The sequence below is a fragment of the Pituophis catenifer genome, unplaced genomic scaffold, assembly GCF_029215685.1.
Source record: "Pituophis catenifer annectens isolate HBS135680 unplaced genomic scaffold, rPitCat1.0.hap2 SCAF_2, whole genome shotgun sequence".
Classification (NCBI taxonomy): Eukaryota; Metazoa; Chordata; class Lepidosauria; order Squamata; family Colubridae; genus Pituophis; species Pituophis catenifer.
The window spans coordinates 144,737,347-144,764,157 of record NW_027256882.1 but is presented as its reverse complement, the minus strand read 5'-3'; the positions used below and the strand labels follow the sequence as shown (position 1 = coordinate 144,764,157).

At 37.8% G+C, this 26,811-nt stretch overlaps 1 protein-coding gene across 1 annotated transcript in view; it reads right to left on the bottom strand.

The window, feature by feature from the left end:
- Positions 1-6,454: 6,454 nt before the first annotated feature.
- ABCA5 (ATP binding cassette subfamily A member 5) overlaps positions 6,455-26,811 on the bottom strand; it is a 73,962-nt gene continuing 53,605 nt past the window's right edge. The window contains exons 31-39 of the mRNA XM_070937713.1: positions 26,511-26,686; positions 25,830-25,905; positions 25,312-25,406; positions 21,486-21,605; positions 21,210-21,359; positions 13,138-13,217; positions 12,195-12,250; positions 11,688-11,833; positions 6,455-7,563 (exon numbers count right to left, since the gene is read on the bottom strand). Coding sequence (XP_070793814.1) covers positions 11,729-11,833; positions 12,195-12,250; positions 13,138-13,217; positions 21,210-21,359; positions 21,486-21,605; positions 25,312-25,406; positions 25,830-25,905; positions 26,511-26,686 — 858 coding nt within the window. The 3' untranslated portion in view covers positions 6,455-7,563; positions 11,688-11,728. The remainder of the gene's footprint in view (positions 7,564-11,687; positions 11,834-12,194; positions 12,251-13,137; positions 13,218-21,209; positions 21,360-21,485; positions 21,606-25,311; positions 25,407-25,829; positions 25,906-26,510; positions 26,687-26,811) is intronic.

The following is a 26,811-nucleotide window of genomic DNA, read 5'->3' as shown; positions in this document are numbered from 1 at the left end:
AAAATTAATTTATACTTTCCTTAAATGCCCAGCTTTATATTTTTTCTAATTCTGCGAAAAAGTACTTTACTAAAACAGCAATGTAAGGTTTGGGAAAGAAACACTGTCATTCTTATATGGCATTTTCTCATCATGAAAATGTTCAGTAGAATGTTTGGAGCTTACATTCTTAAACTCAACTGTTTATATGTACAGAATGTATGTATCACCCAGCTTAGACTTAGAATAACTTTTGTCATTTTGAATGTACACTAGTTGGCATACATTAAAATGAAATTTCGTTGCATACAGCTCTCAAAGGGTCACAACCTCCAATATACACTACATAAACATGACAAAATAAATAAATACAACATTATGCAGTTTTTGTTATTAAAGAAAATATTTTGTACAAAATAAAAAGCTGAATATGTAGAACCTGATAATCAACCTAATAAAAATGGAAATCCAATGCTTGCATTTATAACGAAAATATTGTAATGAAATCACCAAATGCCTAATATAAAAGAGTTTGAGGAAAACAAATGAGGAGGATGGTAGGTACATTTCCAGGGGAATGGTGTTCCCCAATTAAGGGGCATCACTGAATGTCTGTCTCTTTGCTCTTTCCTTAAGCAGGGGCCTTAAGCATTCTCTCTTAGGTTGCATGCATAGGCTGGGAAGCTTCAACCTGAAGTAACAGCAGTTAGTAGTTTTTCAGTCTAAACCCAAATAGGACGACAACAAAAATTAAAATATGGTATACTGAGATGAGAAAGAACAGTAAGAAAGAACCAAGAGTATATTGAGAATCTGCAGAAATCCTTTATCTGCAATGACACATTTCAAATCATGTTTATGGCAGAAAGAAACAGGAATGGGGCAAATCAATTTGTGGTTGCATTTTAAGAGTGCATTGCTTGAAGTTCTGCTGAACTAAACTGCCCCTTCAAGTTTCATAATTTTATGTCGAATCATATTTCCAATTCAAATTACTTAGAGTCAAGGTGAATTGCATCGCAAGATAACCTACTGTATATGCTACCATGCAGGTCATGAATGCTAGCATCTTATTTAGCAGCAATCTGTATTTTGCTTTCAATATTCCTAACTTCATTGATGGGAGCATGTCTCACATTGAATAGCTGCTGTCCAGCGTTATATTGTAGCACCTACTGGATAACTTCACTTCCTTTGTAACAGGCAAGGAAGCCAATGCACCCATCATTGCAAATCTTTCTCCATCATCCACGTGAATTTTCTGTTATGAACAGCTCTGGATTGATGGCAGTCTCCACCTCCCCGGCCCACACCTTCTTCTCTGCTTTCCACCCATTCATCTTTTTGGGTGTCATATTGCTGTATTCTCACTGATCTATTCTTTTTCATTATTTATTTTATTCTATTATCTTTTGTTCTGTTTATACTTTTCCCATTTTTCCCCCTTTTTATTGCTGTAAACCACCTAGAGTAGCCCCAAAGCAAGATAGGCAGCAAATAAATTGAACAAATAAATATCGTAAATCATGATGATAGGGTTGCATATAATTGTAATTATAAATGTAATTATCCTGAAAAGTAACTAAATCAAAACAAATATCATGCATTTCCCCAGATAGATGACAGATATAGGCAGACAGACAAACAGATAGACAGAAACACACACACTAGGATCATCTTGGTAGTCCTGAAATCCCGAGGAACTGGATCTAATAAGACTTCTGAATTATATATATTGTATATGACTTATACACACTTAGCACTCTTTTTCTTCAGAGTCCTTCCTATTAGCTTTATTACAGCTGCCTCAGCCCCTAAACCAAAACAACCTAAATCGAATCTAAATCCCTGTTTAGCTAAACTTTACTTTCCTACCTTTTTTTTTTTTTTTTTAATCGGCACTCGGTTAAATGGCGTCTTCGGACAACTCACTTTCACGGGAGCCAAACGTCAATGCATACTCCCAAAAGGAATCAAAAAGCAGAGATCACGTTGTGAGGCTCCATTCACAGCACCGCTAAGTCCTGTCCAGAACTAACCGCATCCCATTCACTGCAGATCAAGGAGGCGAAAATGTCACCAGGGCAGGCAAATCTGTCAAAGAACCACGGAAAAGTCATGGATTACAAGGAAGCCGCGCAAGCAGAAAGCAGTTGCGGTGACTTTTATGTAAAAGAAACTAAAAGGAAAGTTAAAGAGGCCAGGATACGGCCGCAGGATTAGGGCTGACTGGGATATTTAGGTTCCCACTGAACCTCACCTCTAACCTTGGGTGTTATTGGTATCTAACTTAAGTAATTCAGGCTCCGTACGCCGCGCCTTTTATAAGGGCAGGGGTTTCAGTCAGCAAGAAGCCAGCCTAAAATAAGTTTTTAAGGGCGCCGGAGAAGCAGAACGAAGCGGTGCTTATTTTTATTTAATTTTTTTCCCCTTCGCACCGCTTCGACACCCTTCAGGTTTTGCTTAGTCACGGCGGCGGCGGCGGCAGCGGCTGGGTTTGAAGTGGCGCCATTGGAGCAAGTGCCGCCGGCGGCTGCAGTGTGTCTCCGCGGCTGGCAAGCTGGAAGAGGGATGCACTCTTTACGCCGCCTCCCAGCCCAGAGGGAGGGGACAGCTCTCCCTACACCCCCCGCCCCAAATTGTGCACGGCTCCTCATCCTTCCTGACGCCACTTTTTTCCTCTCCCGCCCCACGCCCCCCACTTTTCTCTCCCGGCTTCCTCTCCTCCCCACTTCTTTACATTACGCGGCGCCTGTCTTTCCGCGCCTGCTTGCTACCTCGGTCCGCCGCTTCTTAGTCCCGTTAGATGCGCAGCCGGAAAGCAGCCTTAAGGGCCACCAGCGGCGCTCCCTGAGCTGCAGCGCCTCCTCGTCGATTCAGATTGGCGGACTGGAGGCCGACGCCAAAGTCGGGCTCCCCCCCCCCCCCACCTCGCTTCCCCGAGCCGCCTTAGGGCGGAGCGCCTCCTTGGCTGTCGCCTTGGCTGCGGAGTTGCTGCAGGGCACGATGCCGCCGCCGCCGCTTTAGCTGCCTGCCAGCGCTGTGGGTGGAAATAACGGTAGGAACTTTATTAGGAGCAACTTTCTCTGTCCCGCTTCTTGGGAAAAGAGGAAAAGAACGGGAAAGGAAAGGAAAGGAAAGGAAAGGAAAGGAAAGGAAAGGAAAGGAAAGGAAAGGAAAGGAAAGTGTGGTTTTGCCTCCAATCTGAGTCTTTAATTGCATCAGGATTCAACCTTAGAGGTGGCCCAGGAAAAGACAAGGTGGATCCTTGCGTCTTGGCCCTATCCCGAACCCATGAACTTGGGTGGTAAGAGTTCTGGGCAACTTAAGGATATCAAGGCAGAGAAGTGGCTTGGGGAGTGCAAAGATTACTTCGTTCATGTCCTGGTCCTGACTCGAGCACACCTCTGACAAGACCCAGGAGGAAGCATTTTTGAGCTGAGGGGACCCAGTGAGATGCTGGGCAATCCTATCATTTATGTCCTGCCCTGGACTCCGTTGACTCTATCCCAAACCAGGAACCTTCTCAGCTAGTCTTCAATAACACCTTGAGAATATCAGGAGAGAAGTTGGACAAGATTAGGCCCAGCTGCACACAACTGTTAGTATTTACGGATGTAAATACTCAATCTGGCCTTGGTATAAAGCCACTGGAATATTGCTATTCTATGAAAGAATTCATGGATAGAATTCTCCGCCATAAAAACATGTCTGAATTTGATTTGACACATCTTCTGACATATCTTGTCTGCTCTTTCCAATGCTGCCATTTTGGTAAGTCATATATGTGTTGAATTTGGGCTAAGTTTACAACAGTGGGGTTAAGTTTGACTATTATGGCAATAACCAGATATAAACAAGTTTTTTTTAATAAGCCCAGGACAATTTAACCTCATATTCTCTAGGAAAAGTGTTTTCTGTTTTGCTGTGACTGATGATGCCTTTTGTGAATATATGTATTCAAAATTTTAAATATAGCTATTGAGCTATAAAATATTGCAGATTTCTAGGCTGGAGTGATCTCATATAAACGTCCCCCAATTAGTCCAATTTCTTTTCCAGGTATTGATTGTATCTATGTGCAGCACTATTATAGTGGTATCCAGGATGAGACTTGGAATCAACTCTTACATGTTACAGAGAAATTAAATACCAACTGTTAGCCTTTGTTACAGAATATGTTAAACTGGGCATCTAGATTAGCAAATACCAATTTCTAAAGTATGGTAGATGTTCAAATGGATTTTTTAAAATTCAAGTCAGATTTTTTTTTTCAAACTTTCAATATCTCCATGTATTTCTGATAGGAAGGAAAGAAAAGATATGTTGTTGTGTGCCAACTAGCTCATATTGGTCCATCGTTAGACAACTTTGTATATAGGCAGCAACCATAGAAACTCCACGACTGCTGGTCCTGGGTTGGCAATGGTCCTAAAGTAGACATGTTAATTATTTGTTAGAAGATGTTAGAAATTTACGGAATCCCAAGCACTCTTATTCTCTGGGCATTTCCTTTTAAGTCTTTAAGAGTCAGTTCTTTACTGGGAGAGCAATAGATTGAAAGAAAAATTAAAGTTAAAGAAAATTTGGGTATTAGATAAAAAACAATTTCTGGATCTGAGAGTACAAAGTTATAAATCATAGAGCTGCAGGAGATGTTAGAGTCAGTGCATTTTTATCTGATTATATACTCAAAAGATCTAATTTCCGTAATACTGGGAGGAGAAAGTGCAACTCTTTCCCAACAAAATCCCAGGATCAGAAACACTAATACTGGTTGCAAACCACAAAAGAGGCTATCAATTCATGCAGGCGATACATCCCTTTCTTGAGGGGATCCACTGGAGTGAAAATAAGATGGGTAGAATTAGCCTGTATTAGCATTTACCAAATTGAAAAAGAAGTGAAAGAAATTTTCATTCCCTCCCTCCAGTGAATAAAAAAAAATGTATTTCAATTTGACAGCAGCAAGCATAAAAATGAAAAGATCCTTTAATTCCCACAATGGATGATTGGCTGCAAAAGCTGATGGAGTGAGCAGATTGCTAAATTGACTGCTTTAATTAAGAAAAGAATACAACTTTGTTTCTACTTGGAAACAGCTTCTGGACTTTATCCTTGGGGGGAGGGAGATGAAACTTTGATTTTGGGTTCTCTTGATTAGATATGTTTATTGTTACAGAAATGACTACTATGTAGTATCATGAAAAGTAAAAGGTTGAGGCGATACACTATTCCCATTCTTTTCATTTTTCTTTGTATTTTATATTTTGATAAACTAATAAAAAATTAAATTGAAAAAAAAATCAATTTGAGATCAAGAGGGACTTGAATTGGAGGTGGCTTTTAGGGTTTGAGAGGGTTCTTCTTAAGAGACTCTGTGTATAATACTTTTGAGGACTTCAATTATATCTTAATATTAAAAAACATTTCTCATAATGTTATAGTGTAATCTTCTGACTATTATATAATGTATAAATATTGATTGTACAATGTAAAAGTTTAATGGCAGTGAGTTTTTCAAAGTGCTTTAAGACTTAACAAGTGCTTTCTTGCTGATTGCTTTGGAGTTTTAATTATTTACTTAGATGTTTAAATCATACCAGCAGAGAGTGATTTTTAAAAAATACTGAAATGCCAGCAGCACTTGTTATAAATCGGCTAAGAACAGGGCTGGGACCATGTATTAAATAAAAATAAGGACCCAATCTTCTAGTTTACCAAGAATGCTTGGTTTATCTCATTTCCTTTCGATTCCATAAAACATTTCTATTAACTTTTGGGTTTTGTTCTCATTGACAGCATGTAGGAAAAAATATTTAAACACTCTAAATTGTTGGGAAAACACTAATATTGAATTAAAATGATAACTATTGGTTACATTTAATTAACTGAATACATATAGATTATCTGTCTTACACCTGTACATATTCACATGGAAAAACTCTTTTCATGGAAAGTTAAGTTCAACAAATATCAATCTACAGTATGCTAAACATAATTCTAAAGGGAGTTTATTTCAAAAGATGGATGTAATGTAGAAAAAGGACTGAAAAACCACTGGTGGCAGGAAGAAAATAATGAAAGCCTTTACTTGTGTAATTAAGTTTGTAATGACTGTTCTGCAAATCGGTCTTACTCTGCTTTAATTATAAAATACAGCCCTACTACTTTATGCTGTGCTCAGAAAACAGAAAAACAATTTGGCATTATTTTGTACCAACTGCAATCTTTAGGCAATTTTCAAGGATAGTTGCATGTAAAGTGCAGTGTAGTGTCACAGTCAAGACTAGCTGTAAAATAAGCCATGGAGAACGTGTAGTGGTGAAACTCAAACAGTCTACCTGTAGCAGAAGGAAGAGTCAGTAAAATGTTTCAATGTTTATAATATTATACAAATAAATTATTCATATTCTTATATTGGAACAATAAACAGACATTTTAGAATGCTTTATTACAAGCAACAAAGTTCCAGCAAGGCACTTTAACATAATAGCAGCAACAATACTACATTACTTTACCACTGATAGATCTGTGAGTCTAATATATTATTCTAACTATTAGAATTTTGTACAGAAACTGAATGTGTTTTAAAATCAGAAGAATTTTGATATTTACATAAAAGTAATTCATGAAATCAATGGGGTACAAGTAAAACTGAATATGAAAGGTGAGGGCAAGGGCTACCGATTCTCTGAAAAGTAGGGTTTTGTGCTACCATGCAAATGAGGTTGAAGCAGGTCTAACCATCCCTTGTCCCAATGAACAGAAAAGAAGACCATTTGAAGAGCTGAGGGAAGCGAAGGATAAACTTTAGTGCTTGTGTAACGTTTAGGAAATACAGTGGTGCTTCTCTGGAAAATTGGGAACAAGGAAAAAAATAATTATTTCCCTCTTGCAGTGAAAGTGAGAATGTTTAGAATGAGGGAACATCAAGATAATGGATAATCCCTTTTCTGTAGAAAATACAAAGTGACTGGCTCAGAAGACAGAAAAACTGCTATGAACAGTCTTAATGTTTTAGAAAATATAATCCTAGCTTTAGAAGTACAAACTCCTGGGCTAAAATGTTCATCTGCAGCCACCATTGTAGCAAGGCTCCAAGTTTTGTATTGAACAATCTTTTCCAGCTATGAGAAAAAAACTGGTTGGGTGGTACCTGGAATGAGTTCTTTGAGAGCGATGGAGCAAAGAGTGCAACTTTGATACCCATTCTGATGAAAGAGCATGAATCCCGTACAAATAGGCTCTGAGAGTGAAAACGTGCCAGAAATTGTGAGCTAAGTCAAACAAGAATGAAACCACGATACACAAATTAATTAATGCAAGTCTACTGGAATACAAGACTACAAACAAACTGGCTACTGCTCAATTAATAAAAAAAATAGAGGTGCTGCACTGACCCCCGCACACCTCAGAAAACTATTGAGTTCAATGTTGGGAAGTCTCTTGAAAGCCAAATCAATCCTCAGTCTTCTGATAGGAAAGGCAGAAATCTCCAACCACTTTTTGACTGAGCAAATATATCAATAAACAGTCCCAGAAAGAAGGAAGGTTGTCAATCCCAACTTAATTCTTCAATGCCTAAAAGGACAAAGGGATACGAGAATGAAGGGATAGGATCAGATCAATGTGCAATGAGTTAGAAATCTCTTGAGCAACCAACATGATACATCAAAGCTACAGGTTAGATTGAGAATTTTAAAAACTCAGTGGCAAAACATTTAGGAATTGCTGCCAAGAAAACCAAATGGATAGACCCATTGTTACTCTCCTGCTAATTATTTTTCAAATTTGTATCTGCATACTGCCAACAAAGCCAGCCCATGCATGTGGCAGTTTCTTAACAGAATAATGTGTCAATGGATTTTCTTTTTTTTTTTAAAGTAGGTCTTCCACTGGAATATATCTTCATGCAATGTAATGGGACTGGGAACATTTTAAATCCTGAAGAATCAGAATTATGTTGCTTATAGCTTCATGCTTGATGGTACGAAAACTGGATCAGGCAAACAAAGGAAAAGAAAAAGCAAGGTCATTTTAAGCAGCACAATCCTGAGACAGGGAAAGGAAAGGCTATTTCATTAAAGAAAGTTTTAAGGCAACGTGTCACACAACAGTACTGCTGCAATAAAAGTTATTGACCAGTTGCATTTCCAAAAAATGTAGACTAGAAACATCTTTTTAATTTAATTATTTCTTTTATCAAAGAATTCAAATAACTTTTAAAAACAGAATATGGAAACTGAATTAAGAAACACTTAACGTAATAACCTAACTCAACATACAAATGTACAAGAAATTAATGCTCTCCAAAGATCATTCATAGATTTAGTTTATCATGCATGTTTATATAGTAAAATACTACTGCACAAGATGAGTATACAGATATTTTCTTGATTTTCCATATAATCCTTTTTTTGGAATAGGGATAGGGATGAGGTAGAGAGTGGAGTGGAGTGGAATAACAGAGTTGGAAGGGACTTTGGAGGTTTTCTAGTCCAACATCCTGCTTAGGCAGGAAACCCTACCTCACTTCAGACAAATGGTTATCTAATCTCTTCTTAAAAACTTCCAGTGTTGGAGCATTTACAACTTCTGGAGGCAAGTTTTTCCACTAATTAATTGTTCTAATTTAGGAAATTTCTCCTTAGTTCCAAGTTGTTTCTCTCCTTGATTAGTTTCCACCCACTGCTTCTTGTTCTACCCTCAGGTGCTTTGGAGAAGTTTAGCTCCCTCTTCTTTGTGGCAACCCCTGAGATATCGGAACACTGCTATCATGTCACCCCTTGTCTTTCTTTTTATAAGATTAGACATATCCAGTTCCAGCAACTGTTATTTATATGTTTTATCCTTTAGTCCCAAATCTCTGCACTCTTTCTAGTCTCAACATCTTTTTTACATGATGGCAACCAAAATTGAATGCAGTATTCCAAGTGTGGCCTTACCGAGGCATTGTAAAATGGTATTAACACTTCATGTGATCTTTATTCTATCCCTCTGTTTATGCAGCCTAGAACTGTGTTGGCTTTTTTGGCAGCTGCTGCACACTGCTGGCTCATATTTAAGTGGTTGTCCACTAGGACTCCAAGATCCCTCTCACAGTCACCACTATTGAGCACAGTACCACATATACTGTACCTGTGCATTCTGTTTTTCTTGCCTAAATGTAGAAACTTACTTTTTTCACCACTGAATTTCATTTTGTTAAATAGCGCCTAATGTTCAAGTCTGTCAAGATCCTTCTGTATCTTAAGCCTATTTTAGGACCTGCATGCTTTCTGCCGTGCCATCAAAACATTTCTTTTCCAGCAGGCCGGCCTGGCCTAACCTCTCTTTTAAACTTTTTTAAAATTTTTAAAATTTCTAAATTTTAAATTTGTCTTATGAATTTGGGGTGTTTTAAATTTCGTTTTCCGGGCCAATTATTTAATTGTATTTTAATGGTTTTTTAACATTTGTATTATATATATTTTTTATTTGGCTGTTCACCGCCCTGAGTCCTTCGGGAGTAGGGTGGTATATAAATTCAATAAATAATAATAATAAAATAATAATAATCTTCCGGAGTGTTGGCTATTCCTGCTAGCTTGGTGTTGTCTGTAAATTTGATGAGTCCTCCATCTATCCCCTTGTCCAAATCATTGATGAATATGTTAAAGAGTACTGGGCCTAAAACAGAGCCCTGGGGTACCCCACTGCATACCTCCCTCCATGTATATGCAGTTCCATTGAGGACTACACATTGAATGCGGTTGGTCAGCCAGTTACGAATCCATCTGGTGGTGATGCTGTCTAACCCACATTTTTCTATTTTATTTAGTAGTAGGTTATGGTCTACTTTGTCAAATGCCTTACTGAAGTCCAAGTAAATTATATCTACAGCATTCCTCTGGTCCACTAGTTTTGTCACTTTGTCAAAGAATGCAATAAGATTAGTCTGGCATGATCTGTTTTTGACAAACCCATGTTGGCTTTTGGTTATTATTTTGTTTGCTTTTAGGCAGAGATGAAATGCTCCCAGTTCGGACCGGATCCCCCGATCCGGTAACAATGGAGGCAGGTGGTTCAGAGAACTGGTAGCAAAAACTCCTGCCCCTTCCCACATTGCCCAGCTGAGCCGTGCAATCATCAGAGGCTTTTTTTTTTTTAAAAAAGCATTTTTTTCTACAACCTCTTCGGTTGTAGAAAAAATGCTTTTAAAAGTAAAAACAAAGCCTCTGCCGATCAGGCAAGTCAGCTGGGATCGTCAGAGGTTTTAAAAGCATTTTTTTAAAAACCTCTTCAGCCGAAGAGGTTGTAGAAAAATGGTTTTAAAAGTAAAAAAAAAAAAAAAGTTGGCCATGCCCACTCAGTCATATTACCCCCCCCACCAAGCCACGCCCACAGAACCGGTAGTAGCAAAATTTACATTTCACCACTGCTTTTAGGTGTTTGCTGATTCTTTGCCTGATTATCTTTTCCAGAATCTTCCCTAATATTGAGATCAGGCTGATGGGTCTGTAGTTTCCCGGATCTATTTTTCCCCCTTTTTTGAATATGGGAATTACATCAGCTCTTTTCCAGTCCTCTGGCAGTTCCCCAGTGCTCCAGGATCTTTGAAAGATATAGTTCAGTGGTTCCGAGATCTCATCTGCCAGTTCCTTCAGAACCTTGGGGTGTAATCCATCTGGTCCTGGTGATTTGAACTCGTCTAGGGTAGACAGGTGCTCACTTATCATTTTCTTCCCTATTTTAACTTGTGTTCCTAATCTGTTTTTTGTGGTGCTATTTTTGATAGATTGGACTGTTTTTTCCCTTTGTGTAAAGACAGATGCAAATCAAATGGAATGGAATGAAATAGAAACAGAACAGAATCCTTTATTGGCCAAATGTGATTGGACATATAAGGAATTTGTCTGCGGTGCATAACCTCTCAGTGTACATACAAACAACAAAGTGATAGATCATAAATCATAGTTACAATCATTAATCATGGGATACAATTTTCTTTCTCTAATGATTTTATTGTACCTTTAGTATCTTCACATGCAATCAACTTTCTGTAAAAATTTTTTGTAGAATTCATTTTTTAACCATTATACTGACAACTTAGGAAATAGCTAGGATAGCTGTAATTTTTGAAATCTAAAGATATAGATCTTACGCTTGCATCCCAGTCCTACTGTGTGTATGTGTGTGTGTGTGTGTGTATGTGTATTATTAATATATTCACTATTTACAGAGTAAATACTGAAGATCAAATGGAGTATTTCATATTCAAAGGAAATGTTTCATTCAAATTCTACTAAAGTTTTAACTATGCAGACAAAATTCTCAGTATTCTAGTTAGTAAAAAGTTCTTTTGAAAATAAGATTCTAAAATCAAATATGTATCATGGGTTTATAACCAGATTTTTCCAGAGTTATGTTTTTCCACCAATAATATGGAAATTAGATAGATCGTGGGTGATGAAATTCAGAATATCATGTTCTACAACAGAAGCACATATTGACTCATTAAAAAAAAAACATTTACCAAAGACAAACACTGGAGATACTGTATATAAGATAAATAAAGAGAATAGGATCAATTTTGCATTTTTAGATGTTGAGAATCAATATTATTTGTACTAATAATTACTCATATTAATTTTCTAATACATAATGAATGAACACTCCAGGAGAATAAGATAATTTCAAATAATAAAAATAATCTTTTTAAAAACCTGAAAGAATGTAGAAACTGAATTCTGCAACATGGAATATATCAGAAAACAACTCTTTCTCCTTGGGTTCGTTCCCACCAAAGCATGCTATTTAATGTTCCAAAGCTGTCTTCTTCTTCTTGCTCTTTGGCAAGTTCCACAAAAACCTACAAACAATACAATTGTTTTAATACAACAAATTATCTAAAATCTTTGATTGATCAAAGCCATAGTAGATGGTAGAGGTCAGTATTCATGAGCCTATTCGTTAGTGATTATGGCATATGGAAAATTTTGACTTGGCATGTTAAATAAGAATATGATGATGAGTTTAAATTAATCTAGTGCAGAGATGAAAGTCAAGTTTACTTATGAATGAAATGAGTAAAATCAGAAATTCAGAAACTGGATGAGTGTCATTTCAATTAATGTTGGTTTATACAGAATTAGAAAACATATATATATATATATATATGCATTAGTAAATATAATACAGTACAATTATTTGGAAAGGTCTGTCTGAGTTACCTGTTCAAGGGTTGCTTGAGAAAAGCTGTACTCTTCAATATTAAAGGCATGTTTTGCTGTTTAAAAGAATTAAAAACTGTTAATTGTCATTGAAAAACAGGTATTAAAATATTTGATATTTAGATACTTTACAAAACAACCAATTCCATCTGATGCCAAAACCATTGAATAGCTAGATCATTCCAAAAGCCCATGCACATGATTTATAAAGCTACTAAAACTACTATCTAATTGCTGCATTGAGACCAAATCAAGTTTTGTGTACACTCTTAGTTAATCTGCTGGAATGCTTTTCTCAGTGGAAGTTATTTCTATTAACAGGAGAAAATATGTTGGATTTCTTTCCTCTTCAAAGTCTCCTTTGTGATTTTGAAAAGTAAGGGGAAATCAGCAGTATGTATTAGTGTGGAATTGGTTTTCATTCATGGATGTACTTAGTCAAGCAGTGTTTACAGGTTAAAAAAAAAGAATGTTCACTTCTCAAAACACACACCTCTAATGTTCGTCTAACTTCTCTACACAATGAAAGCAAGTCAGAAAGGCTAGAAATTAGGATATGCAGCCCTTTGAATTTAATCACCATAATGTGACTGAGAACATGAACACAACATCTGTCTGCAATATATTAAAGATCATGGGATCACGTGGCTGCTCTGTGCAGCTGCTGCACAATCCTGCAAACAAATACAGTTGCTTCAGTGTATTGCAGATAGGTGCTGTGTTCATGCTTCCAAGCACTTTATGAGACTGAATAGAAAATAGTTAAAACTTCATTTGTTACAATAACTTGATATATATTAAATGTACCTGACTGAACAGAAATGGATGAAATAATGACAGGAGATGGCAAAATGATGAGGATGGGTTATTAAGAAAGTGAAAAGATTAACAAAGAGACAGACATTCTAAGATTATCAGGTCACTTAGTATTCTGTTACCTTACCTTCCTCAAGTTTGGAAAAAGACAGGGCAAGTGAGTGGACATCTTCCTTTGGGATTTTGTATGATAAAATTGACCTAAAACTGCAACAAATAAAAAGAAAAGAAGTGTATTCTAAAACAAGTAGTTTGAGTAATATTAGTTTAAATATTTTAATGCAATGTATTGCGTCAGACATCAGGGTTGTACAGGGGGGTTAATGACATCAAAATGAGAGAGGGAACCAACAAGTGAAGCCCTGCTCCCTTTTAATATGCATTGTACACTGCGCAAACACAAAAACAGTGTGTACAATCATGCAGTCATGATCACCATTTTGAGAATATTGACCATGCTTATGGACATCACTGATAAATTCAATTGTTTTATCTTTGCTTTATCCATTTATTATTATATTATTATTATTATTATTATTATTATTATTATTATTATTATTATTATTATTATTAAATCTTTAGTGAAATTTACAGCCTTTGAGGCTGGTTAATAGCTCAGCAGCTCGAGTCCTAACCAAGGACTTAGGAACTGTTAAGGTATCATTGGAGGATGTAAGCTGTTCCGAGTAAGGTGGTTTTTTTGTAGAGTCAAAATGTTCAAATCTGGCAAATTTAGAATTTCTAAATAGCGGGGTAGCCCTTTGGGTATTGCTCCAAGGGCCCCAATTACAATTGGGACAACACACGATTTCTTTTTCCATAGTCGCTCAACTTCAATTTGCAAGTCCCGGTACTTTGTGATTTTTTTCTTGCTGCTTATCTTCAATCTGTGCGTCACCAGGTATTTCAATGTCAATATCTGGTGCATGGCCCATATCTTATATATATAGTCAGGTTCAGAAATATTGGGACATCGACACAATTCTAACATCTTTGGCTCTATACACCACAATGGCTCTATACACCACAATGGCGTTAGAATGAAACAAACACAATGTGCTTTAATTGCAGACTGTCAGCTTTAATTTGAGGGTATTTACATCCAACTCAGGTGAACGGTGTAGGATTTACAGCAGTTTGCATATGTGCCTCCCACTTGTTAAGGGACCAAAGGTAATGGGACAATTGGCTTCTCAGCTGTTCCATGGCCAGGTATGTGATATTCCCTCATTACCCCAATTACAATGTGCAGGAAAAGGCCCAGTTCATTTCAAGCTATTTGCATTTGGAATCTGTTGCTGTCAACTCTCAAGATGAGATCCAAAGAGCTGTCACTATCAGTGAAGCAAGCCGTCATTAGGCTGAAGAAACAAAACAAACCCATCAGAGAGATAGCAAGAACATTAGGCGTGGCCAAAACAACTGTTTGGAACATTCTCAAAAAGAAGGAACGTACCAGTGAGCTCAACAACAGCAAAAGACCCGGGAGACCACGGAAAACAACTGTGGTGGATGACCGAAGAATTCTTTCCCTGGTGAAGAAAACACCCTTCACAACAGTTGGCCAGATCAAGAACACTCTCCAGGAGGTAGGTGTATGTGTGTCAAAGTCAACAATCAAGAGAAGACTTCACCAGAGTGAATACAGGGTTCACGACAAGATATAAACCATTGGTGAGCCTCAAAAACAGGAAGGCCAGATTAGAGTTTGCCAAACAACATTTAACGAAGCCTTCACAGTTCTGGAACAAGATCCTATGGACAGATGAGACCAAGATCAACTTGTACCAGAGTGATGGGAAGAGAAGAGTATGGAGAAGGAAAGGAACTGCTCATGATCCTAAGCATACCACCTCATCAGTGAAGCATGGTGGTGGTAGTGTCATGGCATGAGCATGTATGGCTGCCAATGGAACTGGTTCTCTTGTATTTATTGATGATGTGACTGCTGACAAAAGCAGCAGGATGAATTCTGAAGTGTTTCGGGCAATATTATCTGCTCACATTCAGCCAAATGCTGCAGAACTCATTGGACGGCGCTTCACAGTGCAGATGGACAATGACCCAAAGCATACTGCAAAAGCAACCAAAGAGTTTTTGAGGGGACAGAAGTGGAATGTTATGCAATGGCCAAGTCAATCACCTGACCTGAATCCCATTGAGCATGCATTTCACTTGCTGAAGACAAAACTGAAGGGAAAATGCCCCAAGAACAAGCAGGAACTGAAGACAGTTGCAGTAGAGACCTGGCAGAGCATCACCAGGGATGAAACCCAGCGTCTGGTGATGTCTATGCGTTCCAGACTTCAGGCTGTGATTGACTGCAAAGGATTTGCAACCAAGTATTAAGAAGGGAAAGTTTGATTTATGATTATTATTCTGTCCTGTTACCTTTGGTCCCTTAACAAGTGGGAGGCACATATGCAAACTGCTGTAAGTCCTACACCGTTCACCTGAGTTGGATGTACATACCCTCAAATTAAAGCTGACAGTCTGCAGTTAAAGCGCATTGTGTTTGTTTGTTTCATTCCAACTCCATTGTGGTGGTGTATAGAGCCAAAGATGTTAGAATTGTGTCGATGTCCCAATATTTCTGGACCTGACTGTATATATATATATTTACATATATATAAAAATACAATTGTTTTATCTTTGCTTTATCCATTTTTATTATCATCATCATCATCATCATCATCATCATCATTATCAACAACTTATTAGATACCTTTACTGAGACATAGTATAAATCAGAAATACAATGATTTCAGAATTCCATACTCTACATTCACAACTTAATAGCCAAACCAGTAAAAAAGTGTTAATCACATAGACAAACCAAACATGTTTAGAAACAATGCACTCTGATACAATTGAGCATATGCACTGCATAAAACCAGAATTAATGTAAAACTGCCAAGATTAATTAGTAGGATGGGATAACCAGGCCCTAGACTAACTAACAGCCATGTAAAAAAAAGCTTTTCAACCCCTTTAAAAGGCCAATAAACTTTAGAGAGATGAAAAGACAAAAAGGGAGCTGATTACAGAATTGCAAGGCCAGGATCATGAAAGAAGCCAGACTACAATTCTGGAGGGAGAAACTAAAGAATGGTCTGGTCCAAACGAAATCTGTAATAAAAAGGATTCCAGGGGAAAATGAGATAGATATTGAGAAATTTGTGACCAGAGAGCTCCAAATATAAGTACCAATGGTTTGGTACTGGGTGTTAGTTCAATAAGTAGAGTCTTTTGATACAGCAGAACATAAGAGTGGGAATGATCATTGGGAATGGAACTGTGCTAGACTAAGACCTAAGACACAATGAGGAACATCTGTCAAAAGACTTGCAGTAATTTAAGAGTACAAAAAACACCACTGCAAGCACTAACAAAGCTATTCTCTCCATTGTTCCCCACCCTCTTCCTACAATTATTCATCACAACTCTATTTGTTTTTATAATATTTATCTTTTCATTTATCTTTTGGTATTTTTGTAATATATTTTGTCTCTGATATATTTATAATTTTTGCTTATTGGGTTGTTGAACCGTACCCAGAATCACTTTTTATAAAATGAGCAGCTACACAAATTGGATAGATACTGTAAATAGATAAATGCAACTTAGTGACCCTTGCTTTAAGATTACCAAATGGGTGTTTTGAGATGGGAGGCTATAAAGAATTGATAAATAAATATACAAATAAGGTCAGCTGATCATCAATCAAAAAACTTTGAGGCTGCAAGTGAAAGAAATTGAGACCACCCAAGGCCCCTGGAGACAAATAAGCGAAGACACAATACAGGACGGGAAGGATAATCAGGCCAAATATGATGTCTGATTTATGCATATTCAACTTGAGGTGATGGGAAGACATTCAAGAGGAAATGCTAGTAAGATATGGGCCATGCACTGTCATCAAGGGCCACAAAAGACCAATAGACAAAGCATTATCAGCATATCAATGATATTGAAAGCCCTAACTGTAAATTAGGAGGAGCCTGGTGGCGCAGCAGACTAATAGCCTGTTATTAACATTCAGCTGCCTGCAATTACTGTAAGTTCGAATCTCACCAGGCTCAAGGTTGACTCAGCCTTCCATCCTTTCTAAGGTAGGTAAATTGAGGACCTAGTTTGTGGGGGCAATAAGCTGACTTTGTATAAATATACAAAAGTATGAAGGCTATTGCTTAACGCATTGTAAGCCGCCCTGAGTCTCCGGAGAAGGGCGGCATATAAATCAAATTAAAAAAAAAAAAATCAGGGAACTGATAAATAAATAAATAATCTAGTAAATCAGGGAACTCAAAGGATAAATAAAACAGAATATAGGACTGATCCCTAAAACACATTTAATATAAAGGGAAATTGCTGAGACTCTAATCCACTATGCAGTATTGCAGAGAAAGGAGAAGACAAACCATTTTTATATTAATCACACACATTGGCAATGATGCTCAGGAACCATCATTTAAGCAGCAATATTCGGTGGTTGAGACTGCCATCAGGTCCAAAAAGGACTGGCAATAGCAATAAAATGTCAAGATTTTAGTATTGAAATATCATTCAGTGTTTGACAAAGTGTTTTCTTAGTTGAGTTCCTGGCTGAAATCCTAATAGTTATGGATTGAAAATGTCATTAAAAAACAATAAATAATCAATTATGGGAGGATACTCTCAGAAACCTCAGATCAGAAAAATGAAACAGTCGAAAAATCTGAAGACAAAAAGGGATCCAAGGAAGATTTCTCCAATAAAGGGCAAAGAGGAACATGCTTTAAAGTTTGAAAAACTACCTGTGTTTAAAGAAAAGTTCAGCAAGACAGAAAACAGGTTAGAAAAAGAGGCAGAAAAATAAGATAAATGTACAAGAAAAAGGATTCAGGAGGGAAACTTGCATTAAAGGAGACCAGCAGAGTTTTTAAACACAGATGGTGATTTAAAAAAAAAAATAGCAGAAGACAGCTAGTGGATGAAAATGAATGGGCATTCACCACTTTATTAATGGAAAAATGTTCCAAGTCCTTACAAGAAAGAGAAGCACTAGGAGACCATACACTCTGTAGTTCAGTGGTGGATGATGTTAATAAAACAAGGGGGAAAACTGGTGAGAAGTCCTGGTTTGAAAAATGAATGACAGCTTGAAACAAAGCTTGCTTTGTTTCTCACAGGTGATGAAAATAATTATCCAAAGTTTCTGCATCTGGTTGAAAGAAGCTCTCTCCAGGTGCTTTTCTGATCTACTGGCAGCCATCTGAAGGACACTAGGTCAAGAAACTGACACTAGAGATTGAAGGATGTTGAAAGTCTTTCCAAAGCTTACTCTCTGTCTCACCATAGGCTAAACAAAATTAAGGCTAAGCTATCTGGATTTCAATTTACAAAGATTTACAATTTACAAATTTACAAATTCATTTTTATTATATTTAGAAACTGCCCATTTCAAAAATGTAGTTGAGATGAAACTTTCTAAGAACCTTTTCAAAGTAAAATAGCCTTTATCAAAAAGTTAACAAGAAATCTGAAGACATAATTTCAGATCTAACAATCTAAACACTACAAAAGGAGCTTAGAACATAGATACTTAAGCAAAAAGTATTACAAATAGGAAACTGAAGAGCCACAGACAATGAGGAATGGAACTGTGAAAGGATCCCCACTAATCCTGTGGTGTACAGGCATGGGTGGTCTCCTGGGGGTTCGGCAGGGTTCGGGTAATCCTCTAGCCAAGGATCAGCGGGGTTCGGTGAACCCCCATATGCCACACCTGGCTGGCCACACCCACCCCACCCCTCCCAGGACTCTCCATGTGGCCGGTTCATCATTCCAGGTAAGTGCACGGGCCGTGCAGAGGGTCTGGGAGGGCAAAAACCGGGCCTACCGGAGGTTCCAGAAGTCCGGAAATGGGCCTGTTTCCGGCCTCCGGAGGGCTCGAGAAAAGCCTCCGGAGCTTGGGGAAGGTGAAAAAGCCCCCCCCCCCGTAGGCCATGCCCCCCAAGTAGGCCATGCCCACCCAGCAACGGGGCAGTGAACCCATTGCTAAAGGATCTGAAGCCCATCCCTGTGTACAGGTACGCACAGATGCCAGCCTCTATTTTAGCCTTAGTGAAAAGACTGTACATCTCTGGGTAAGGGATGAGAAATTAAAAACTACAATGAAATCTTATCAATATGATTATCCTGTAATATTAGACCTGCATATTATAATATTAGACCTGGCGTCTTCCTGGACTCGCGGCTGTCTTTAGAAGACCATATAACGGCCGTGGCCAGGAGGACTTTCTATCAGGTTCGCCTGATTCGCCAATTGCGTCCCTTTCTGGATCGGGACTCGTTACGCACGGTCACTCACGCCCTTGTCACCTCACGCCTGGATTATTGTAATGCTCTCTACATGGGGCTCCCCTTGAGAAGCACCCGGAAGCTCCAACTGGTCCAGAATGCGGCCGCGCGGGTGGTGACGGGAGCAATGTGGCGCTCTCATGTGACCCCCCTCCTGCGTGAGCTACACTGGCTCCCGGTGGTCTTCCGGGTGCGCTTCAAGGTTTTGGTTACTATCTTTAGAGCGCTCCATGGCTCAGGGCCAGGGTACTTACGAGACCACCTCCTGCCACCAATAGCCTCTCACCGACCAGTTCGCTCCCATAGAGAGGGGCTCCTCGGGGTGCCGTCGGCCAAACAATGTCGACTGGCGGCCCCCAGGGGGAGAGCCTTCTCTGTGGGGGCACCTGCCATCTGGAACGGGCTCCCCCCGGAGTTACGAAAAATCCAAGACTTACGCATCTTCCGCCGTGCCCTGAAAAGGTTTCTATTCCAACAGGCTGGTCTGGCCTAACTCTCCCTTTTAAATTAGCTTTTAAATCGGGTTTTAGATCTCTTTTAGATAAATTAGATGTTTTGGTTTTAATTTTTTTGAGCCTAAATTATTTAATCTGTTTTTTAATAGTCTTTAACTTTTATATGTCTTTGTATTATTTATGACTGTTCACCGCCCTGAGTCCTTCGGGAGTAGGGCGGTATACAAATATGAAAAATAAATAAATAAATAAATAAATAAATAAATAAATAAATAAATAAATAAATATAAGAATTCTAAAATAAATAAGTATATTTGTACAATATATACAAATGTCAACGTTTATTATTAAGATTCTATTAGATGTAATTTGCTATTATACATACCAAAAATTATAAGAAATACTAAATATGGATTATATGAAAGACATTTTGTAATTGGGGACCAAATGCCCTGTAATTTTCAAAACATCCTATTCTTTCTTTGGACACAAAACCAGTTTGTTTCAGGATCATTGTGAACAGACCATGTTACAGCTGGATCAGCATGGTCCATAAATTAAAAAATATATATCCTGAGTTTCTAAACATTCTGTCAGCCGCGACGCGGAGCTGCGTGTCGGGGCTGCCATTCCGGTGGGTGAGGATCCATTGCTTTATGGATATTAGTTCGTGCCAGTAAAGGATTCAAACCATCATTTGTGTGTGTGGCGTTTTCTTTATACACCGGAACCTGATACATTCTATCTTTAGAGATGGAATATTTTGCACATACCTAGATAGTATGCATACTTGATATACTGTATATCGTAATTGTTGTGCAATCAATACTGCTGTAGTAACTTGGTGTTAAGTTACTATAATCTTTTAATAAGAAAAAGATCTACTTATTAAGCATTCCATAATTTTTTAACAAAAACCAATTGTCCATTGAATAAATTTTATTTCATGCATTAACTGTTGAATCTAAACTAGAAGCTTGGACTTCTCAAATTGCATCTTTATGATTTTTTTAATTGATTAAAACCAGGGGTGGGTTCTACTTACCTTTACTACTGGTTCACAGAGGGGCCGCACGCTCTTCTGCACATGCGCAGAAGCGTTTTGATGATGTCGGGTCGGTGGGCGGAGCCTCCCACCGGTTTTACTACCAGTTCTATAGAACCGGTGCGAACAGGGGGCAACCCACCACTAATTAAAATTTAGAAATCAAGATTTTACCTAGCTGGCATAGATCAGATTAGCTAATGGGAAGGGGCTAGAATGAATCAAGCACTACTGTAATCAGGCATGTTGCCATCCATCCATTATTCTCTCTAATCCTTATGCCGAGTGTAATGAGACAACTCTAGTATGAGAAGTTATTGATTAATAGCCACTTGACTTGTAACAACAGCCTTTTACCTTTCCTGAGGTCTTCCATTGGGAAACATACGCAAAACTGCCCTCTGGACCTGTTCCTTCATCTGTAAATCTGGAACTTCTTTTAATTTCATTTCTAAGAAATATCCTTTGCCAAATTTAGTCTTGAGGTGTTGAATTGTACCAATGCACCTATCAGATAGACAGGAAAAAAGAAAAGCAGGAAAAAATAGATTTGATATTAAAATTATTAAGTTGGTATTAATTGTAAATTTGGTTTCTTTTTTCCCCAAACATCTCAATATCTAGAGAAGGTACCTCAATTTTCCAGACACCAAGATAGCCACTCGATCACACACAGCTTCTGCTTCTTCCATGTAATGAGTAGTCAGAATAGCTGCTCTCTTTTTACTTTTAAAGGCTGCTCGGATGGCTTTCCTATCAAACATAATAGATACTCAGGAAAAATTAGTCTTGCTAAGCCAACTCTTCTTTATATCAGTCTATACAGTCCCAATCTGATTAGCGTAAAGAAATCTATTAATCTTTCCCAAAACTAAAGCCGCAGCTAGGAAGAACAAGTGAGAACTAAATCCAGATAAAATGAAGCGGCTGCTGGTAAGAAAATAAAAAGATAAGGTTCAGTCTATTTTAAATAACATTGCTCATCCCTTGAAAGAATAAATTTAAAGTCTGGAAATGCTCTTTGCTCTTCAACTCTTCCAATATAAATAAATGATGGCTATGGCAAGGAGTATTATTTATTTATTTGGTTTCTATGTTCCTCCATTCCAAAAAGCTCTGAGCAGCTTTCAGGAAATTAAAAGAAAAAGAGCTAAAGCCAATTAAAAAAAGAAAATACTTAACAATTAAACATAACCAAGCAGTTATGCCCCAATTCACAGATAGAACAACTCACTTTGTTAGGTGCAAGCGACCATAGCTACATATGAAGGGTTCAAGTTGACTACTATATTGTACCTATACAACAGGGGTATCAAACTCGATTTCATTTGAGGGCCGCCTCAGGATTGTGTTTGATCTCAGGGGGCTAGAATGGGCGCAGTCAGAGTGGGCATGGCCAGCTCAACGTCACTCATGTCGGGGGCGCCTATGGTGGACCAAGCGCTCTGCCAGAGAAAACGGGGTCCTGAGCTGTTTTCACTGACAGAGGCACCATGGGCCAGTTCTTCACTGTTTCCAGGGCAGCCCTGTGGGCCAGATCTAAGCACCCTGGGCCTTGAGTTTGACACCCCTGCTATCCAAGAATCTCCCGACTCTCCCTTCTTTGGGATCACATATAAAGTTCCTGAATCTTAGTGGAGACAGTTCTCCGTCTCAAGGCTTGATCACTCCTCATCTGGCTGGTAGTTTCCGAACACGCCTCTCCAATAAACTCTAATAAAAAGAGTTTTTATGACTCTTTAGAAGATTAATTGGGAGGTTTCCCCAAAACACAGAGTAAACTGTCCCACAAGGGAGAGGGGACTATTTATTTAGAAAATTTATATTGCCGCCTATTCGCACATGGTGACTCAAGGCAGCGTACAGAAATATAAAAACTATCATTGAGAAAACTTGATAATGGGGTCTCTGCTGATAATATTTTCTCAGCACAAAGATATTCAGAAAGCCTTCTCTAACTGTATCAGGCAGGTAAATTAAACCTGGAGAAGGCAGCTTCAGAGAAATTTAGGCCCTGAGCCACATGGCACCTTGAATTGCACTTGGAAGCTAATCAACAGATAATGCACCTCTCATAATAGAAGCATTAGATGGCCAGGTCAGGATGCACCCATAATTCCTGGATTGCTATATATTTATGTTATTAGTTATTTCTGCTACTTTTTACTAGAACTTTACTAATTAATAAGGCCAGCTGAAGATCTGAGTTTATAGAAAATGGGATGAGGAACGGAATGAAGATGTTGTATTTCAAGAGATAGTGATGAGTTTTTAATAAAGCCACTTCTGGACTTTTTGTGAGAAAGTAGGGAACAAAATTTTTATTTTGGGATTTATTAGAATTGTACAAGTAATATAGACTATCATTTTTAGAGTGAGAGTTAGATGTATTTTTTATTTATATACCCTATTTCCCTGAAAATAAGACCCAACCGGAAAATAAGCCCTAGCGTGATTTTTCAGGATGCACGTAATATAAGTCCTACCCCAAAAATAAGCCCCAGTTAAGATCGTCAGCCAGATGGAGGCGTTTAGTACTGTATTCCCCCCCCCAAAATAAGACCTAACCAGAAAATAAGCCATAATGCGTCTTTTGGAACAAAAATTAATATAAGACCCGGTCTTATTTTGGGGAGAAACATGGTATGTATCAAAAAAAGTTGAAAGCCATTTCCCCCCCCCCCTTTTTTTCTTGCATATTTATATTGCTTTTTTGTCTGGTTCTTTATTTCCTGTTTTCTTGCTTTTAGTATACTTTTTATTTTTGTTTTCAAAATTTAATAAAATTATATTTTTAAAAAGGTGAATACATCTGCATCTCATGCTGATTATCATGGCTGGTTGCATAGTCAGCCAAATGTTTAGACTGGATTTGTCATTTTTATCCACCTATCAAGCCCTTCCCAAGGACCTGGGATAGTCAGATCTTGGCTGATATTGTTAAAGGTATCAGTCGCAGGATGTAAGCTGTTCCAAGTAAAGCTGCCTTTTGCAACTAACTGATAGTGATTTTGTCAATGATGATGGTGTTCAAGTGGTGCTCTGGCTGTTTTGGAATTGCACCCAAGGTAGTACTATTGGTACTACCTTTGCTTTATTTGCTCCTATTTCTAACTGAAGGTCTTTGTATTTTATGATTTTTGCCAGTTCTTTTGTTCTGCTACAACATCCACTCTCCAGCCTTTTTCATCTCAACAACTGTAAGGTCTGGGGTGTTATGTGATGAATGCTTGCCTCTTTGAATTCTAAAGACCCAGAGCACTTTAGTGTCTTCATTTTCCATTACTTTGTCTATTTTGTAGTCTCACCAGTTCTCTCAATATTTTATCTCACTTATTCTCAATTATGAGATGTAGTCAATCTATTAAGTTTGCTCCTTCAACCTGAGCCTGAGCTATAGCCATTAAAAAGAACTCTTTGAGTGAGGTAATGTGAGCCTGTCTAACATTAGTATCCTCTAGCCATCTTTTGCTTTTTGAAAACATATTACTGAGCCTAAAATAGCTGATGGGTATAATATTCTTAGGCTGCAATATTTTTCAGGGGGAAAATATAGCAGTTCCCTTTAAACAAATGCTGCCTTGTGATACTTTAAAAACCATGATCCAGCATGAATCCATGAAATTGAATCAAGACCTCGGCAATCTAAGATTCCCCAAAATTATTAAGCTGGACAGTAAGACAAAAATGATTATGGAGGCAAATGGTAACTGGGAAAGGTAAGGCAGGATGGTAGCAGCATTTGAATAAATGGACGTTATGCCAGCAATCGGGAAATCTGTGGATTATTCTTGTACAACCTTTGCAGCAATAATACCTGCAGTGTCATAATAAAAGTGTTACTTTTCCAAACTTCCCACCTGACAATTAAGAAAAAGATGTTTCTCTCTCCATTCCTTCTTTAAAAAAAATGAAATATAATGTGTGAGTGAAGTAAAGCCAGCTCTGGCAGCACTCTTGCAGAACTATTAGCACAATCAGTTTCATCTGCAATTAATTTTACACCTTCAAAGAACAAAGAGAAACCATGAAGAAAGCAAGGAGGGTTGACACAATTGTTAGGTAAGAGAAGTTTCTATTTCTGTGTATTGTTTATGGCTAACTGCTTTGAAAGTGTTTTGAAATACGAAGGCCATTAGTCTTCATAAGTTCTGTTAGATCAGATGTTTACATAAAGACATATGGGGAGAGAATAGAAGCCTTTTTCTGCTTCTTAGGATTGCAACTTTCCAATATGTTCATTTTTGTTTCTATTATGAGCATTGTCTTTTTGCCAAATTTGTTATGCCTAAATTATTTTTTACCAAGAATGAAATGCCTTTTAAAGGCTACAGAGAGGATCTTTTGTTAACCACTGCCCATTCTGACCCGCTATGCAATAGGATGGATATATTGAAAGTAAATAAATGGTTGTGATTTCACATTAAATATATTCTCTGTGTCCTTTGGAGACACTTACCACATATGCTGTTTTGCTTTGGGGTCCATACCAGTAGATGGTTCATCTAGTAGAGTAATGTGGGGACTACCCAGCATACTTAAGGCAAAACATAGCTAAAAAAAGAGACCAGGATGGGGGAGAACACATCAGTGATGGTTATTTACTTTAGGTAAGGCCAGGCCAAGCCAAGCCAAGCCAAAAAAATTCACTTCAAGATGCACAAATGAAGTCAAATCTTCAGAAACTCTCAAGGAGATTCTCTACATCCCCTATTTTCAAAGAAATGTCAAATTTCATTTTATGTAACAGAGCACATGTAAAGAAGGAGATAGCGACTAAATGACCTGATGGCAGTTTTAGTTCTATTCCTCCAGACAGAGATATTTGGGATACTATCTTACAATACCTAATAGCCATGATAAAAGGTTAAGGGAAGGAACATTTTTCTCTGCTTGCATAGTTAAATGTTTATGCCATTATTTGTTATTCACCATAGCATGAATTAGAAAGTTAATTATTTCAGAAGAAAATCAAACCTTTCGTTTGACTCCTGCTCCAAGTTTCTTTACTTTTTTCTGTAGCTGCTCCTTAAAGTCAAGTGCACTGGAGATGCTGGGGGGAAAAAACCTCACTCATCTTTCTGTCTTGTAAGCAATGTAAAAAAAAAGCAATATGGCACCCAATCTCTTGGCCTTCCACAAAGGGATTAAATCTTGGTTCTGCGGCCTTGTGTGGGGGGCACAGAAGACAACAGTAAATTAGTGCCCCCCCCGCATTGTAAAAACCAACATTTAATGGCAATCTTAGAATTACCCTTTTGATGTTTGTCATTAGTGTACCATTTTAAAAAAATTAATCCTAATTTAATTTTAATGTTAATTTTTATACATTGTTTTATTATTTATATTACATTGTATACCACACAGAGCCTCTGTTTGAGGGATATGGACAGTTTAGCAATATGAAAATAAACAAATATGTCATTATTTGTTCATTATACTCAGCATATGCTATGATGTTTTTCAACTTACTAATTAGTTGTGAAATTTCCCTATAAGCAGTTTTAACAACAAATTATGGTGTCAACTGTCCAAAAAAGTCAACAGTTTGGACCGTTGACACCATGATGTCAATACATGCTAATGAATGTATTAATATGTATTAATGAAACATTAGCATATATTAATGAATTATTTTTCTCACGAGCAATGTCTTACCATTTTATGACTTCTTTCAAGTCACTTTTGCTCATTCCTTTGATGGCACCATATATTTCAAAATGTTCCTGTAATGTGATTTCAGGCCAAAGTGGGTTTGTCTGTGGACAGTACCCCACAAACCTCATGGAATCATCTTCATTATTATCACCTGAAGAAAAGTCTCCCATCAGCACCTGTAGATACACCATTGTTTTCAGATGATGATTCTAATTAATAGGCCAGAAACATTTAAAAGTTATTATAAGCACACCTTACTGAAATGATAATAATAAAATATTATTAATTCAAGGATTTCAGT